We start from the raw sequence: 18,659 nt of genomic DNA on the forward strand, positions 1-18,659 counted from the left end.
AAATCAGAAACTGGTTTAGAACAGAATCGTACAGGGACTCGGGGTGAACTCTGTTTGAACAGGAAAGCAAGTTTCCAGAACACCCGGCATCCACTTAACAACACCCTAAAAACCACCCAGAACACCCAGCATCCAATATTTTCAGTAAGAAAATTTAAATAATGTGTTTAATTATGTTTAACTGAAATTACTTATCTGTTATCATTTGAGGAACTACGTTTTAAAACAACAATGTGTATAAACCAGTGGTTAAATTCGTATAAATCTAACGTTATTTTCCTCTGGGTTACTGACACCAATTGGTCGTCTCTAAAAAATAACAAATAAATAATATGACAATTTGCGTAGATAAAGCCACTCTAAAGGTTGGTTTTGTGTGTAAAATGCAAATATTGTGTGAAAGTTTTGTGAGGAGAACCGTTGGTTACAGTCAAACCAAAATGCAGCCGTTCCAACATCTTAAAATTTTCTCACATTATCCCAGTTTATTCGTTATAGAAAATGGTAATAAAATATGACAAATAACTCCAGTGTTTAACTGTGTCAATACAAATAATCTTGATAATGTCAGATAACTTCAGTAAACAAAACATGGTCAAAGTGTCAGAAAATTTTGGTTCCAAAAAGTGGAAGTCCACTGAAGAATTTTTGGGTAGCCTATAATATGTCACACTTTACTTTAGTTTTTTATCCTCACTTAGGCCTACATAGTGTCAAGTCAAGTCAAGTCTGCTTTATTGTCAATTCTTCCACGTGTACAGCACATACATACAGAGAACTGAAACTGTGTTAGGTGCATACAGATACTATATGCACTAACACAACACTAACAGTACAGCCTAAAAATCTAGATCAAATATCAAATATAAAATACAACTATACAATAAGGGCATGTGAAAAAAAAAAAAAAGTTAAAAAAAAAAGTTAAATAAAGCAGCGCAAGGCACATGATGGCAGATAGAGTGCAAACCAGTGAAGTGAACAAACAGTGCAGATGAAAAGATTTTAGTGCAAAAAATAAAAAAAACATTATTCAGTCTGATTAAAGTGACAAAGGGCTCAAAGAGCAGTTCTTTTATTGTCCTGCACCTACTAATAAACAAAGATATATATCAAAAATGATATGTTGTCGGAATAATTTTTGGTTTGACTGTAGGTGTGTGGGACCTGACTGACACTGTGTGGGTGGGCTGAGCTGCTGCTCTCGCTTCTATGGCAACCCGACAGATCAGCATCACCATGAATATTCACGGGATCAGAGCGACTCGGGACGCGGTGATGTGGGCTACTCGATCCCGGGCGCCTGCTTGTGATTGACACCCGACGGGGATCCTGAGGGTCCGCCGATCTGCGATTCCTCAGACTTTATATTTGCAACACAGTCAGTGCCTTGAAGCTGGAGACCACTGGATCCGGCGAATTTGGGCAGCCAGGTAGCCTAATGCGCCGTGGCATGTGCTTGAGCGAAAGACAGGTGGGTTTAACCCTTCAGACTATTCGGGTTTTGGTGCACAGGGATTTGTGGCAATAATTACACCCGAATTGGATTCGTTTGTCATTGAAGTAATCGCGCAATGTCATAATGGACAGGTTGCATTCATCCATGCGTAAAAGGCTCTACAGTTTGCCACAGCACATCGGACAGAAAGCGTTCATCATGGGTGATGCAGAAGACTCCGACAAGGACACCCGGAGGAAGAGCATCCGGATGAAACCCCTGCCGTCGCCGACCTCCGAGGGGGAGACCAGAAGCGGAGAGTCCGTGATCATGGAGACGGACATCGGGAGACCCGTAAAGACCAGCTCCAACGGGGACTGCCGGAGGTTCCGAGGCAGCCTTTCTTCCATCACCAGTCGACACGTCCACGACTCGGATGTAGCGGAGGAGAGGCGTCTGATCACGGAGGGAGAAGCCACTCCGAGCGAGGAGAGCCCTCCCGGAGCCGCGGGCGGCGGGGGAGAGGATGAGGATGCCGCCGGTGCGAGCCAGCAGCAGCAACCGGGCGTCCCGGATCAGCAGGCTGGCTTCATAAAGCTGGAGGGCATCGAGCAGATCCTGCCTGACGACGAGAGGTACTATCAAGAGGGCTTCATGCACAGGCAATTCGGGGCGATGCTGCAGCCCGGGGTCAATAAGTTTTCCCTGAGGATGTTTGGGAGCGAGAAGGCGGTGGAACGGGAGCAAGAACGGGTCAAATCCGCTGGCTACTGGATTATTCACCCCTACAGTGATTTCAGGTAACCCGTTCTGTGTCCTCCCTAAACACTGCTCTCTGTACACCCGTGCGCGTGTGAGTTGGGCTGCGATTTTAATAGTGTCAAACCATTGTCGAAGAAGAAGAAAACATTAAGAGAGAGGCATGACCGATGCACTCTTAAAAATAAAAGTTTATTATTATTATTTTATTGTCAGGTTCCATGAGGAATCTTTAACATTTCCATTGCACAAAAGGTTCTTTGTAATGGAAAAAGATTCTTTAGATTATTAAATTGTTCTTCACTCTATAAAAATATGTTTAGATTAATGTTTTTAAATAGTTACAGTTACATATACTCCATAGAATAACCATTTTCAATTCCATTTCAGTTTCCATTCCATTAAGTTGCGTTTATATGTTTTTTTTTCTTCTTCTTCCAAATGTGCCATTTTGCAACACACCAGGCAAAAGCTCTCCCAGCTGACAGTCAAAGTGCATTAGCTGCTTGGATTTTACATAAAATCCAGACACTCTCTCGTTATTAATTATGACGTGTCCTTGGGGATGACATTGACTATATAGATTTGATATTTTATACACATGTTTGTGCACATTTGCCTCATGCTTCATTTGTGGTTATATGAGTGCATGAAACTTTAATCAGGCTGTGCATGAAACCCTTCAAAAAAAGGTAATTTCTAATTACCTGCCATTTATTTTGCATTCACAAGCTGTTTAACAGGCTAAATGCATATTCACAAACGCTGTGTGCCTTGGATGTCTATGATCAGGCTGAATTCACACACTGTTTTCATTCATGAATCGGTAGGGTAACATGTGCGACACAGGGTTAACCGCTAACCCAACCCCCTCCGGAGACACGACTGCTGTTTGCCTTGTTTACCTATTGATCCTGAGATGATGCTTTTATTCTGCTCGACATTATGAGATTGCAGCGTTGTTCCTGGAGGATATGAAAGGCAGTGTGGGAATAGACTGATAGAATATGAGGTTGCTGTGTGTGTGTGTGTGTGTGTGTGTCAATGCTGAGAGAGGAAGTTTGTTAACAGTTTACCTAATACTTGACACTCCTAATACTTTCAGGTGTACCAAGGAGTCTGAAAATATTATGATGCATTTTAACTTTGGTTACAATTATTTATGAGAAAAAAAAATACTGCATTATATTGTACATTATACATAATGCATCATACACGAGGGCTCTTGCATATTGTTTCATTGTCATCGTCGCTATATGTTTTAAAATTGAAAGTAATGGAGGAGACATTGCAGTTCGGTGATCAAGTGGAGATGAGAGGATGTCTTATTCCATATTTTTTCTGATATACCTAAATAATCTACAATTTTAGGAATATTTCCCCAAAAATGAAAGTCAACTGGCAATATTGTAACTGTTTTTTTTTTGTTGTTTTTTTTTGCTGCAAAACATTTTTGAAAACCTTTCCTTGGCTTATTATGGATAATCGTCCTGTCCACTGCAGCTTTGGCATCTCATTTGTCAATGACCTCAAACCTGGTTCGGTTAAAAGCACCGAAAAAGATTGTGAATCAGATTTCAGAGCTTCGGTGGATGGGAAGATTATTATGGAAAAGACCCGTGTAAAGATGTATGTTTTATCTCTCACAGAAAAAAAAAAACTGCATATAAATAGTGACATCAAAGCTTGCATTATTGCACAGCTCACATTGTTGCTGTGGCACAGTTAATAATATCATTGCTCCTCTCTCTCTGAACACAATAGACTGAATTTCCAGCGCTGATTACAGGCCTAATCTCCTCCTGCGTATACCTCCATAATTACCACAGCAAGGACACACACCAGGGCATCGTTACTGGAGATAAAGGCCACACAGCATTCTTAAGATTGAGCCTTGGATATATTAGGGACCCCTCTTCGTTCTGTAGCAACACACAAATAACACTATTAACTTGAAGAACAACAAGAGGCATGACACTATATTGCATAAGGGTTTAACATTTTATATAGTTTATTTATTTATTATAAAAGGTGCATGAATTAAACGTTTCTTTTAAGTTTTTACTAAAGTTTATTTGTGTATTTTATTCAATGCACATTGAATAATTCAAAGTGCCTTAAATACTGAAAAAATATTTAAAAAATATAAAGAGTGCATGACATTTTTTTAATAAATAGCAAAGCAGAGTTTACTATTTAGCTTTTAATGTGTTTATTGCATTTCATGCATATTGTAACATATTGTTAATTCAAAGTGCTTTACATACTGTAAAATGATTAAAAATTATAGAATGTGCATGAGAAAAAAAAATGCTGGAAAATTAATGTAATTTATTTGTTTATTTTACACATTGTTAATTCAACGTGCTTTACATACTGTTATGTGATTACAATTTATAAAAAGTGCATGAGAAATAAAAATAACTTTAAAAAGAAAGACATAATAAAGTTCATGCATTTTGTACATTTACTCTATTTCATACACATTGGTAATTCAAAGTGCTTTGCATACTTTTCAAATCTTAAAAGGTGCTTGAGAGATAAATTAAATAACAAGTCAGGAAAAAAAGTGTTTAAAAAGAAAATAAATGAAAAAGTAAAAGTAGTCGGTTTTTAATATTGATTTTATTTATTTTATCAATGCTTGTAGCTATTATATGACTGTTGTCACTCTTCACCAACACGGATTTGTTTACTGAATTCGACATTTATTCTGAGATTGCTTGTGGTGATGCCTTGCAGTTTGATCGAACCAGCAGTATTTTGTTTCTTACATTTTAGTCAGCTTTTGCCACTTTAAATGCCATCTAGGTAGGCAGCTAACTACTGTAGGTTTTCCAACAGAGCTTCTCTGGTCCTTTCTCTATAGCATCAGCTCATTCCTTACACAATACACTCATTCTCACTTCCAAAATCCTCTTCTGTGCAGCGTGTCATCCACCATATATTTATCTTGTCATGCTCTTAAAGTACTTGCAGTATCAAGTTCCCGAGTCATTGAGCAGAGACAGATTTCCCCCGGCTTCCTTTCATAACTGGCCTCCGCAGGAAATGACAAATAAAGGAAGTTTTGTGTTTTCATTTGTGTCGGGGTGGTTTATGCTTGCTGTTGCATAAAGGGCACGTAATTAGTGTTTTGCTATATGCATAAAAATGAACCCACACTTAAACCCGGCGAGTCAGAGATTGCGGAACCTGTTATTAAAATCCTCCATGTCTCCATCCATCCGTATGCACAGATTTATCCGTATCGTTGTAATTTAGTCATTTGTTTGATGCCTTCACCTCTTCCGCAGGTCACACATTACTGATCGGTGCAGATCAGACACTCGCCGGCTCTAATGAGTGAGATCCACACCTCAAAAGAGACAGTGACCACAGTAATTGAAATGTCAAGGAGTGCTGCGTCCGAGCTGTGAGCTTCAGCCGTTTGAATTGACTTAGAGGAAATGATTCGGAGCAATGATTTAGTTTGGTTCACTTCTGAGGTGTGTATTTCATAATAACTACTGGGGGAATCCAAAAACCCGTCAAGAGCATTTCTGGGTCATGTTTATTTATTTTAATTACAGGGTCAAATAAGAAATGCATTGAAGAAAACAACAGTACTGTTTAAAATTAATATGTATTATTATTTTGCATTACTTAAAAGTTTTAATAGATGTAATGCTGCCAATTTAATATATATATATATATATATATATATATATATATATATATATATATATATATATATATATATATATAATGTAACGTTTATTTTATTTTAAGCAGCAAGAATGTTTTTATATTGTTTTAAATGTTAGTTTCAGTTTTAGATAACTACTGTATAATAACGCTAGTTAAAATGGAAATTAAATGAAAACGAAGTCCCTTTTACACATTAAAATAATCAGTTTTAGCAGCAGAAACACTAATGTTGTGTACTTCCCTGCAGTTCCACAAAATAATTATAGATTAAGTGCATGTTGGCTGTTAGTATTTTTCCATGCACACTAATATAATTAATGTACTGTAATGGACATGACTGTGTGTTGCAAGGGCCACATCTACTGTATTAGATGTGTTATTTACTGATATGCTAGTGATGCTGACAGAAGTGAAATGATATTATGACAGAACAGGCAAAGCCTAAATGCATCTATACTGTGAATTAAAGCACAGGAAGTTCTCTAAGTGATGGTGATCAGTAGCAGGAAGGAAGAGCTTGTGTGGCTTGAAGTGAGACGTTGCTGCTTGTCACTTGAAGTTTCAGGCATTATCAGATCAGTTATTGAATAATATGAGTTGTGCAGGACAGAAAGAGACCGAGTGGATGTTTTCTGAGAGCAAAAATGACACTATAATCAAATCAATAGTCACATTTCCAAATCTAGATAGATAGAAGATAGAATAGATTTTTCTATAGTGCCCTACATTTTATACATTACAGTATCCATCTTTTTAGTATTTATGTAACATTTAAGTACATTTAGATTTAGACGTTTAAGATTTAGATTTTGATAGTTTTAATATCGTCATCAGAAGCACCTTTCATTACTTTCTTTAATTTTATTTTTTAAATGTACAGCATTTTTGACTCTAATTTATGCTTCACCCAATAAATTAAATTTCTGTTATCATTTACTCTCCATCATGTTGTTTCAAACCTGTATGCGTATGTGTTTCTCGATAACGATTGATCTTAGCGCTTAAGAGCGTTTTCTACGAGTTGATTTACAATTGTTCATTATTGTTTCACGTATGTTTCAATCACATGTAGCTGTGCTTTAAGTGCTTCTTAAGAGAGGCTGACCGCATAAATCTGTCTTCTTACGATGCACTTAGGGCTTTACGATTACTGCAAAGCACTCGTAGATCTACGATGATTTTCAAGTGCTACTTTAGTTACAATGCTTTTGGGAAACAGAGCGTATGCTATTGTCTGAAAAAGAGAAATGATGCTTCATGTCAATATGGACCAAAAGGGATGTTTCCAACACCTTGCTGAATCTATGCCATGAAGCATTTAGGTGGTTCTGTTTGTGTTTCCAAATGGATGTTAAAGCAACACAAACCTTTATTGGTGGAACACAGAAAAATATAATTTGGACATAAATATCAAAATATCTTCTTTTGTGTTCCACCGGAGGATAGTCAGACAGGTACCTACTAACCCATTAACTTTGCATTCATAATGCATTCTGTGGGTTAAAAATGCAGTCTTGAGAGGGAATAAGAAAAAGCATTGACGATATTGTTAATCCATCACAGTCTAACAAGCTAAGTCTGTGAGCACAGTGGACATGAGCAATCATTAGGGGTTAATTTGGTCTGATGAGTCTCTATTGCTCATCTCTCCTTCTCACACAAACTTCCCTTTCCATCCTTTTGTTCATCCTGCACAACCAGGCACACGTCTCCCAAAAGGGACTTACCTTCATTGCAGAAAATAAGAAGGAAGTCATCTCTCACTGGTTTATTTTCTCTCTCTATCTCTTTCTTCAGATCTGGTTGAATTCATTAAAGCAAAGTGGAGCAGCTTTAGAATACAGAATGCACATTAGAGTTTGATGTGTTCTCCAGGTTCAGACAGAGACGATGTCGCTTCAGAACAGCAATGCTTTCCGGGTAAAATGTTCTTTTGTCACACTTTTGCATTGCTTTCTTCATCTGTTCTTCACAGGGTTGGTTTTATTCCACAGGTCTGTGTGATTTGGTACTGTAAGAGTGACTAAACCAAACCAAAGTCATCAGCACACTTATACAGATCAAAAAACAATTACTGATGGCATTAATAGTCTGACTATCTCACTTTCACTCACTCTTTTTGTTCCAGTGTGGCAAATTACCTTTTTATTCTTCTTCATGTGATGTGTATGACCTATTATAATAATATATTAATATTATATTAATAATTATTTTTGAACTTTTCAATCTTTTCAGTCTAATGACCCTCAAATATAATATTATCACAAAAAAAAAAAAATATATATATATATATATAATTTCTATATTTTTTATATATAGTGAAACTGTGTCAAAAGAAGAAAAAATAAATAAAATTCAGATTAGAATTAAATATATATTTTTATTTAGCTAATTTTAGCTTTCTTATAGCATTATTGAAATATGATTATTTTAACAATAATTATTGTTATTTAATACATTATTGAAATTTTTATTTTGTATTTTTTGCTGATTACTATATCTTATTGCATTATGTTATTAAAATATTATTTTAACAGCAACAAGAACAATGATGATAATAAAAATAGTTATAATAATATAGGTCTTGATAATAATAATAATAATAATACGTCTTGATATCTGATATTCATTATTTTCATAATTTTATCATTTCCAATGTATAAAATTGAGTAAAATGGGTTGTAAATTTAATTTAATGTTGGCTTTAAGAAACATAACACTTTAATAACATTGATGCAGTACAGTTTGTTGATAAAAGCCATCCATAATATTTAGGTTGACTCAGAGAATTGATAAATATATGAATTTCAGTGTGAGGAGACAGATGCTGGTTTAATTGGTTTGTAGGACAGCAGTAATTGGTGTAGAAGTTGAAGGGTTTGCACTGGATGATTATTACAGTACACACACACACACACACACACTCGACTCACTGCTCAAATGACAGTGTCTGATCCTCTCCCCGGGTTTTGATTGCACTTGATTGTTGGCTGTGTTTCTCTATTGATTTGTTTGGGTCTTGCAGGTTGGCGCTCGTGTCCCACACCTGATTTATTTGTGAATGAGCCGAGAAATCTGCAGAAGTTCACTTCACTTGAAACGAGTTGTTCATCTGGATGGCCTGCAACATTACTCTATAATTGAATATGAATATAGAAGTGTGTGCTGACTGCAGTGTGGAAGCTGAACACGTCATGTTGTCTTGGAGTAACACCATAGTGGACCTTTTTGTGTCTCGTGGTATGAGGTCAGATCATGATGTCTTTATTATTATGTGGATGCATCTTTCTGATTATATATATACTTGTTTTTCATTCTTTTCTTCTTATCATCCATCTTTTCAATCTTCATTCTTTCTTCATCTTCTGCATCTTCATCCTTAATCATCATCATTATTCTAGCTTTCTCTTTCTGCTCCTTCGTCCTTCTGCTTCTTATTTTCACTTCTTCTGTTTCTCCATTCTTCATTTTATTTTGTCCTTCACTTCTCGTCTGCTTCTGCTCGTTCTTCTTCATCCTGTTTCTTCTCTCTTCTGCTGCTTCCTTTTCTTCTTCACTTGATCTGCATCTTTTTTGTTCTGTTTCTTTTCTTCTTCAGCTTTTTTTATTCTTTTTCATCTTTTCATCTTTTTTTCATCGTTCTTCTTATTTATTACCCTTTTCTTTTCCCTTTCTGCTTTTTATTTTTAGAGTTTGTCTGCTTCTTCATCCTTCATCTTCTTTGTTCTTCTTCATCACCCTTTTCTTCTTTTCTCTTCTCTTCTACTTGTGTTTATTCTTTCATCCTGTTATGCTTTTTTATTTTTGCTTTCTTCATCATCACGTTCTGCTTCTTCTTTTCTCTTCTTCCTCATTTATTTTGTCTTCTCCATCCTCTTCTTCTGTTTTTGTTTCTTAATCTTCTTCTACAATAATGAATGTGAGTTTTACATTATGATCCAAATCATCTCATGATGGAAGGTGCTTTTGTGTTTTTCATTGTTGTTGTTGTTGTTGTTGTTGTTATATTCTATTTCCACTTTTTTTTAAATTGTTGGCTAATGAACAGATGCTTTAGACAGACATCGTTGGCCATTTAATGTCTGTGTTTTTGTTAAATAAGGCACTGTTCATTTTAGTTAATTCTTAACAAATTTCATTCTTAAAAAATGTACAAAATATACATAAACTACTAAAAGAGTGACCGACTCCTGGTGCTCTAATTCGGTGAAGGTAAAGCGGGAATTATCAAGTGTCCTGGATGGACTGAAAGTGGGGTAATAAAAAGGCCACCAATATCAGGAGCATGCAGCGCAGCGGATTATTACAACACAATTTATTTAATGGAGGGATAGGGATGTGCTGCTGATGGGACGATAAGAGACCGAGGGGAGGATGGAGCCGCAGAGTGATTGAAATAATGCTGGCGCTGTGACCTAGGCTCACTTACAGAGAGGTTAGCGAACGGGAAACATGCCAACTGTGTTTGAGAACTGTGTCCTTTGAAGTGCATTTGCTTTTTTCATTTCACTGATCGTGCAAACACTTTGTGTTAAAGTGACTTTGTGTTATACGCTCTAGCATCCCAGCGTAATGCTGATAGACAGTTATTAGTAAGCTGCTGTTTGTTTAAATGCTTTCTCTGTTTGTTTGAGTCCTACGACATGTCAACATCTGATTCAACCAATGGTGTGAGTTTGAGGCGGGACTAGCTGTCTGTTTTACCAATGACGGACAGGGGGGGGGGGGCGATGGGAGAGACTATCAAAAACCTGATCGAAAATAAATTAGTTTTTGAAGTTTGATGCTGCTGAAATTAAACACAATTGTTTTTTTCAGACACAATAAGTGGAGTAGCTAAATCGCTGTTGTGTAGATATTAGTGTAATGCAGATCTATTTTAATTATATTTATAATACTGAATATATTTATTTGTAATGATATATGTTTAATGTGTTATTGTAGTATTATAGTAAAAATTTAAAAAAAATTTTTTTTATTTTTTATGATTCATGAAGTATTTCTATCCATTTTCATTTTTTCATTTGAAGTTTTCCATGTAAAATTACATTTTATTTTATTTTATATTATTATATTAATAATAATATAATATTTTATATTATTATTAAATCACATGAAGAGGTGAACAACACACTACAAATGATGACAGAATTGTGATTACCTTTTTAAATCGAACACATCCTTCAGGTTTCAGGCATTTTCTTCCGGTTTTGATGTGTGCAGAGATCTTAAATGGGTTTTTATTGAAGCATCGATGTCATTTCCCTCAAAAGCCCGAGTCTCCGTGAGTTCATTTAATTCTCATGACAAACATTCATATGGAAATCACATGTGTCGATCATTTATTTGTCATTTGCAGTGTTTTGGAGATCGTTTGCTTAAAGGCTCAATAGAAAGATGATTGACGGCCGCTCTCAGAGTTCAGACATGAGCAGATAAGACGGCTAAGCGGCGTCTCGCTCACTTACTCACAGTCTGAATCAACCACACACTGTACTAAGAATAAAGAGTGTGTGTGTGTGTGTGTGTGTGTGTAGGTCATGTGGAAGGGTAAGTGCCTCTCTGATCGCTGTGTTGAGCTTGTTGCTGGATCTTCTATGTATTTCAGACTAGGTTAAGAGCCGGGGATGACAAGACAGTAGCAAGATGGAGCTGACACACACATGCAAACACACACACATACACATCTCAATGCATTTTTTCTTCACAGTGATGTGTGTGGCCTAAAGGAAATTTTATTCTGAGGTCTGGCTGTCTTTAAAAATTTTGAAATTTGCTAGAAATATGCTCACCCTCAGGCCATCCAAGATGTAGATGAGTGTGTTTCTTCATTAGATTTAGAGAAGATTCAATCACTTGCTCAGCACTGGATCCTCTGCAGTGAATGGGTGCCGTCAGAATAAGAGTCCAAACAGCTGATAAAAACATCACAATAATCCACGACTCCAGTCCATCAGTTAACATCTGGAGAAGTAAGATGTTTGTAAGAAACAAATCCATCATCAGTACGTTTTTAACTTGTTTCCAGCTAAAATATGAGCCCTTAATCCATAATAATGCTTCCTTTAGTGAAAATGATGATGTATTTGTTTCTTTCGGCTTCACAAGACATTAATTGGTAGACTGGAGCGGTTTGGATTACTTGTAGATTATAATGATGTTTTAAATCAGTTGTTTGGACTTTCATTCTGATGGCACCCATTCACTGCAAATGATCCAAGTGATGCAGTGTTACATTTCTACAAATCTGATGAAGAAACAAACACATCTATATGGCCTCAGGTTGAGGACATTTTCTGCAAATTTTCATCTTTGGGTGATCTGCTCCTTTAAGAATGATTTCAACTATGATTTTTTTCGTTTAGGCCTGAAACATTCTCTGTGATCTATGGAAAGCAAACAAAATATTTAATGTGCCTTTGCATTTATAAAATGAGCAATGAATGTAAGCACTGCAATTCCCAGTGTTGCCATAGGGGGAGCTAAAGATGACATATAAATCCCATACAATTGTCATGTTGGGTTTGCCATGAGTTTGTGTATATTTTTGATCTTGCCAATTTTCTGTCTATTTTTCTTTTGCTCTGTTTCTCTCTTTGTTTCCTTTTACACAACCCCTCAGGTCTCTCTTTCTCAGGATCAGTTTGGATATAAGGGATTGAGCAGCTTTCATTCTGCTCTCTCCATTTGCTGATTACATCACCTGCTGTTGAGGGATAATGGTTTGCATCCAAGCAGGAGGTGACGGCGAGTGCAGCACAAAATAGTTCTGGTATTATAGCTTGTATGTTGGTTACCTTCTCATAAGGTGATGGTAGACAGCTTCCACTTACACTATCCCTCTCACTTTATCTCATACACACTGAAATACCCTCTTTACCAGTTCACATTTGTCTCGTTTAAAGATAATCTTTCTCAGATACACTCACTGGTGCTGTGGTGTTTCTCTTCGCTCTGTCTGTCACACTCAGCGGCTGATATCTGTGATAAAAACATAAATACACTCAAGCACAGATAACCAGAGATCCTAAAAGAGTGAGATAGAGAAAAAGAGAGATTAAGTGTGTACTGGTGACTGTTCTTTGAAGATAATACTCAGACTTTGTTCTTTAGTTATGCAACGGCCAAAGTAAATGATTATAAAAGACTGTTTTAATGCTTACCACCTCACTATACCATTCATTACAATGACACGGAGAATGCCACACGTGCACAACACACCTGTAGAGACTTCATAGAACAAATATAAATTAATATGAACTTTATTAAGTGTGTATTTGGATGTAAATATATAGTGTATATGTGCATATTTACATAATATGTTTATGTTTATTTAAAAATATTTTATTTAAAAATAGACAAAGTATAAAACTAAATAAATAGAAAATTATAGTGTAGGCTTAGGCTATGCATTATTATATTGTATTATTATTTTCTTATCTAACATGTTTTTGTCTGTAATTTTAGTGGTCTGTATTAGTGGTCAACTGATATTTGTTTTTGTTTTTTTTGACTGATGATGCAGATATCTTGGAAAGCAGGAGGGCCGATAGCCGATATAAACCCGATTTTTTACAATTATTATTATTAATATGTAAAACATTTGAAATCATTTGACAAAGGATTTAAAAAATAAATGTGTAAAAATAACATGTTTACACTTTAGATGACAGTATTTTACACAAATAAATAAATATTTAATACAAATATAATATAAAAAAGAAAGTAAACACTGTAACCAACAGGGGATTCAGTATTCTCTGAAGTTTTGTGAAATTAAATGTTCATTAGTCATTCAAAGATTTGTTTATATAAATTATATAAATGCATATTTGCTTAATGCTGACAGCAAACTAGAAAGTATTTTAATGTTTGCCTTTCTATTACTAATAGACCTAATATAAAAGCTAATACTTTCGATATACATTAATTCCTTTGTTTAACCATTCTATCGGATTATTAGACAGACTTCTATCCGTGACAGACAAAACTGTTAACGACAAACAAGAGAGACAGTGTGACACGTCAAAATAAAAGTCCTATAACTTTTAACCTCTAACACATCGGCCAAGCAGAAAAGCTTATCGGCCGATACCGATATTTGAAAAATGACAAATATCGGCCTTGGCGATATACCGGTCTACCACATGTCTGTATGTAATATGTATATGCGCAGGAGTGAGTAAAACTAGTTGTAGCATCAGATTTCTACTTCATAATGACTCATTTAGTTCTGATCCTCATAAACAGCTCACTTCATAAGACTTAGAATAAGTATAGTTATAATAACTTTTTTGCCGATTTATGCCATTTTCATGGTGTTTTGGAACCTATTTCTTCCTTGATAATTTCTTTAAATGCAACTTCTCTTGTTAATGTGCAGCATTTTCCAGATCGTTTGTGTGCGTATTCTTAAATTCCATTGTGTGTTTGTATACGTGTTTTGAGGCAGTGGTGAGTTGTTCTGACGTGTGTACTTGGTTCCTCAGTGGGGTTAAGTGTAAAGCTCAGAACATTAGCTTTCTGCTGACAGACAACTATCTGTGCTCTGTTTATCTGCTGAAGTGTATTTGTACAGTGTAGCTGGCGTCCTTTGGTCCCCTGTGCTGATGGAGAGAATATACAGATAGCAGAAAGGCATCCAGCAAACAAGGAATCACACGTCCCTTTCCATGTTTGTAAACTGTTTGTGATCCTAAATACTTGCTTTTGTGTTGTCATGACTTCTCCTACCTAAAAATGAACTGGAAAAATTCATGCTTTTTCCCATCCTCATTTAAGTGCATGAAAAATAATAAAATGTTGTCGCATGTAAAGCATGTTCTTAAAGGTGCAGCAGCAAAAAATAGATAATTTAATTGTAATGGTCAGAGAGCGTAAAAAAAAACACTTGAAAAAATGATGTATCTCTCATTTATGATTCCTATGAGCTGAGTCCTTATAATATTTATATTTCAATACTCAAAATATCTCAAATGGATTCAGTACTCTTTTTTGTTCACAGTATTGATACACCAATACCAGCTGCGCTTTCTCTCTCTTCTCTCTGACAGCGAGTTCACGCACACCAAAGTGTCATTAGAAGCATTTATAAACCTGTTGTTCAAGAAAATACATATTTAAAAACATATTCTACATCAAACTTGTACAAAAATGTATTATTTTGTAGTATTCTACTGCAATAGATGCTTTGACCATTAGCATTTCATTACAAATCGACTTGTGAATTCTTATGAAAATACGAGATGGCTTGAAATTAAAGCATTTCTATCTTCTTTATATTCAGTTACGGCGATAACTGGACGCCTCTGTCCTTATAAGGGATTTCCCTTCTGTAAGGTATATTGTGAACATTCTAAATCATGCTAGCAATATACAAATTTATGTTAGCAATATGCTATTCATGTTAGCAACATAATAAATGTCAGCAATGTTATAAAATGTTAAATCATACTAGCAACATGCTAATTCATGTTAGCAACATAGTAAATCATACTATCAACATATTAAATCATGCTAGCTATGTGTTAAATCATGCTAGCCACATTCAAACACATAGCTACTAGCAACATGTTAACTCATGTTAAAGTGTTAAAAGGTTTGAGCAACATGTTAAATCATGTTTGCAGCATAAAATATGATATGCTACTGTAAGACATAATGTATATTTGTTGAATAGTCTAAATTATGCTAACAACATTCTAATTTATGTTAGCAACTTGTTAAATCATGCTATCAACATACTTAATCATGCTAGCAAATGTTAAAACACACTAGCAAAATGTTAAATCATGATAGCAACATGCTAATTCATGCTAACATTGTGCTTAAACATTTTAGCAATGTGCTAGAACTTGTTAATAACATTTGAATGATTCTGAGTGAAATCTTCAGAGTTCACCTTTTATTTCAAACTTTATTTCAAAATTTTTTGTTTGTTTGTTTATATATATATATAAAATAGTATGCCTTTATCTTTGTGGCGTTTTCCTTTTAGTGGTGTTGAAAATGGTAAAACAAAACAAAAAATCTATATTTTTCAAGGTATTGTATCAAAGTTCACATACACCAAAGTGTGATGAGAAGCATTTATAAGCCTGTTGTTCAACAAAATACATATATATACATACATTTTACTTCAAATCCACTTCATAAGATCAGCTGAGTGTTTGAAATAACTTCCTTTTGTTGACTGATGTGGCTTCTAATCATAGAACAGGGCCAAAAATTATTATTATTTATTATTTTATTATTAGTATTATTTTGTAGTATTGTACTGTAATACACGCTTTGTCAATTAGCATTTAATTACGAATCGACTTGTAAATTCTTATGAAAATACATGAGATGGCTTGAAGAACGCAGATAAACCATATATTGTTGCAGTCTTGTGTTTATTGTCTTCATGTCTGATCAGTTAAAATCCAAGTTAGAAATTCCAGTATTGTGGCAACACTAGCACACACACACACACACACAGATTTGGCCAAAATATTCAGGGTCTCCTATAAGAGTTGAATCTCAGTGAGTTGGACAGGGTGCAAGAAAAAAGACTAATTCAGACCGGCATGTTATACTGCAGCTGTCTAATACAACATGATCTAACATCCGCGCTCTCACTCTCTCTTGCGTTAATGTGTCATGAGTGTGTGTGGCCAGATGGCACTTCCCCACTTCTGAGAGGGATTCTTTGAACAAACAACAAACTAGTGAGCCAACAGCCACCTCAAAAACAAACAGCCGTCTCACAAACAAACGCATAGCGAGAGCAAGAAACCTGCATTATTCAGCAGGAGCTGCTTAGAATTCATGTTCATAAATGAGCTGCTTCACTCATGCCGTCAGAGACTACACCATCAACACTACATACACCTGAGACCTTTGCATTAGAGCATTGTTGTGTGGTTGCTAGACTGTTGGAAGTGGTTTATAAAATGTTCTTTGGGTAAATATAACTAACTGTATAAGTCTGTAAATATTTCAATTGCTTCACTATCTTGTAGCATCTTGTGGTTGTCTTTATGTTATGCAAAAGTACTATTATACACAGTGAAGGCTGATTAAACAACACATTCTCTCACGTACTCATTCATTCATTCATTCTACTCTCTTGTGCGTCCGTGACTCCTGTGTGTTTTTTCCATGATGACAGCCAGCTGGAGTGTGTGTGTGTGTGTGAGAGAGAGAGAGAGAGAGAGAGAGAGAGAGAGAGAGAGAGAGGCTGCATGGGTTATCTTGTAGCTGGAGGCACTCAGAAGGTGAAAACATGTCATGGACGTCCTCTTAGGGAAACAGGACTCTCTCTCTGTAGATGAGCGAAATGTCATGGAGGAGCATCTCAGGTGTGTGTGTGTGTGTGTGTGTGTGTGTGTGTGTGGACATTTCTCCTTTTCTTTTTCTCTTAATGGATTTTCTCTCCATCCAGCTGCTGTTCTGTCCTTCTTCACATTTTAAGCAACTTTCAGCCTTTCCAAGACTAAACAGTTGAATCTCAGAGAAACACAGAGAGATCACATCACCTCACAAAATAAGAAATTATATTTTGCATAAAATTAAGTATATTTTTATATGAGAATTTTTTTTAATAATTATATTTCCCCCCATTTTTTATTATTATTATTCCCCAATGAAAGGTTAGATTTTATTTTTTATTTATTTAAAAAAAAAAAAAAGATCATATTTATTTTCACAGCTTTTTTTAAAATCATATTTAATTCTGACCATGTTTATATACTTTTTATATAATTTCAGTGAGCATGAACAAATACAATACAACAAATACTACCATAATGTATAAATACTTGACAATATTAATAAAATTAATACTAATTTATATTATTTATTAAAATAAATCAATTAAAATTCAATAAGAATTTGTGAATGTGTTTGTCATGTAAATAATATTGCGATGGACAAAATCATTAAGACTCTTAAAAAAAGTTTCCTGTTCTTTAAAGGTGAAGTATGTAGTTTATAGACTATGTTAAAACACATTGTCTGATTGCAGAAAATCTGTCATTTGTTTGCTAATACCCCCCCTGAAAAATACTTGGTATATTGCAAACATACGAATATACCAAGAAACCTGTTTAATTTATTTTCAATTTAGTTTGCTGCTGCTAGTGGTAAAGTACAAATATTTTACTTTTGAAAAATATAATTTCTTTTTTCTTTCCTCTTGATTGTGTTGAAATGCAGGCTTGTTCTTGACAGGTTTGTGGGATTCACTTGAGCCCTCTGTGTGTCTTCGTCTCTGTTCCTCCTGTCGTATGTTGTCTTCCCTCTCTTGTTTTCTTCTTCTCTCTGAATGTGTGGGGAATTCATAGTCTAACGTCAGAGAAACGCTGTGTGCCTAGAGAGAGGAAGCACTGTATATAGTGGAACGAGTCTATTTCTGTCTCGGAACATGAGATTGACTGTTAAATGCACACATGTACACACACACACACACACACACAAACACACACTTGCTGTTTATAGAGCAGTGTCTCTCCATGTTAGGGTTTCTTTCCATAGTAAAACAGAGCAGATCTCTGCCTGCTCAGGGTGAAATGTTCTCCATCATAACACTCACATACATGCACAAAACATTTTAGATTATTCATTCAGGAAAAAAAAAAAGATAAAAAATAATGCATTAGAGAATTCATGAGTGCTTTCATTCCTTATTTGTCTGGTGTCTTAAAAAAAAGCTAAGTTAAGTTATAAAACAACTGGAAAAGCTTTGCACATTTGTATCTTATGCAGCTGCTGGTGGTTACATTTCTGCTTA

General features: G+C 35.3%; 1 protein-coding gene across 1 annotated transcript in view; it reads left to right on the forward strand.

Annotated features, from left to right (window-relative positions):
* The first annotated feature begins 1,196 nt into the window (after positions 1–1,196).
* LOC113118103 (potassium/sodium hyperpolarization-activated cyclic nucleotide-gated channel 3-like) overlaps positions 1,197–18,659 on the forward strand; it is a 62,708-nt gene continuing 45,245 nt past the window's right edge. The window contains exon 1 of the mRNA XM_026287017.1: positions 1,197–2,238. Coding sequence (XP_026142802.1) covers positions 1,583–2,238 — 656 coding nt within the window. The 5' untranslated portion in view covers positions 1,197–1,582. The remainder of the gene's footprint in view (positions 2,239–18,659) is intronic.

Source organism: Carassius auratus, chromosome 18, assembly GCF_003368295.1.
Source record: "Carassius auratus strain Wakin chromosome 18, ASM336829v1, whole genome shotgun sequence".
Taxonomy (NCBI): domain Eukaryota; kingdom Metazoa; phylum Chordata; class Actinopteri; order Cypriniformes; family Cyprinidae; genus Carassius; species Carassius auratus.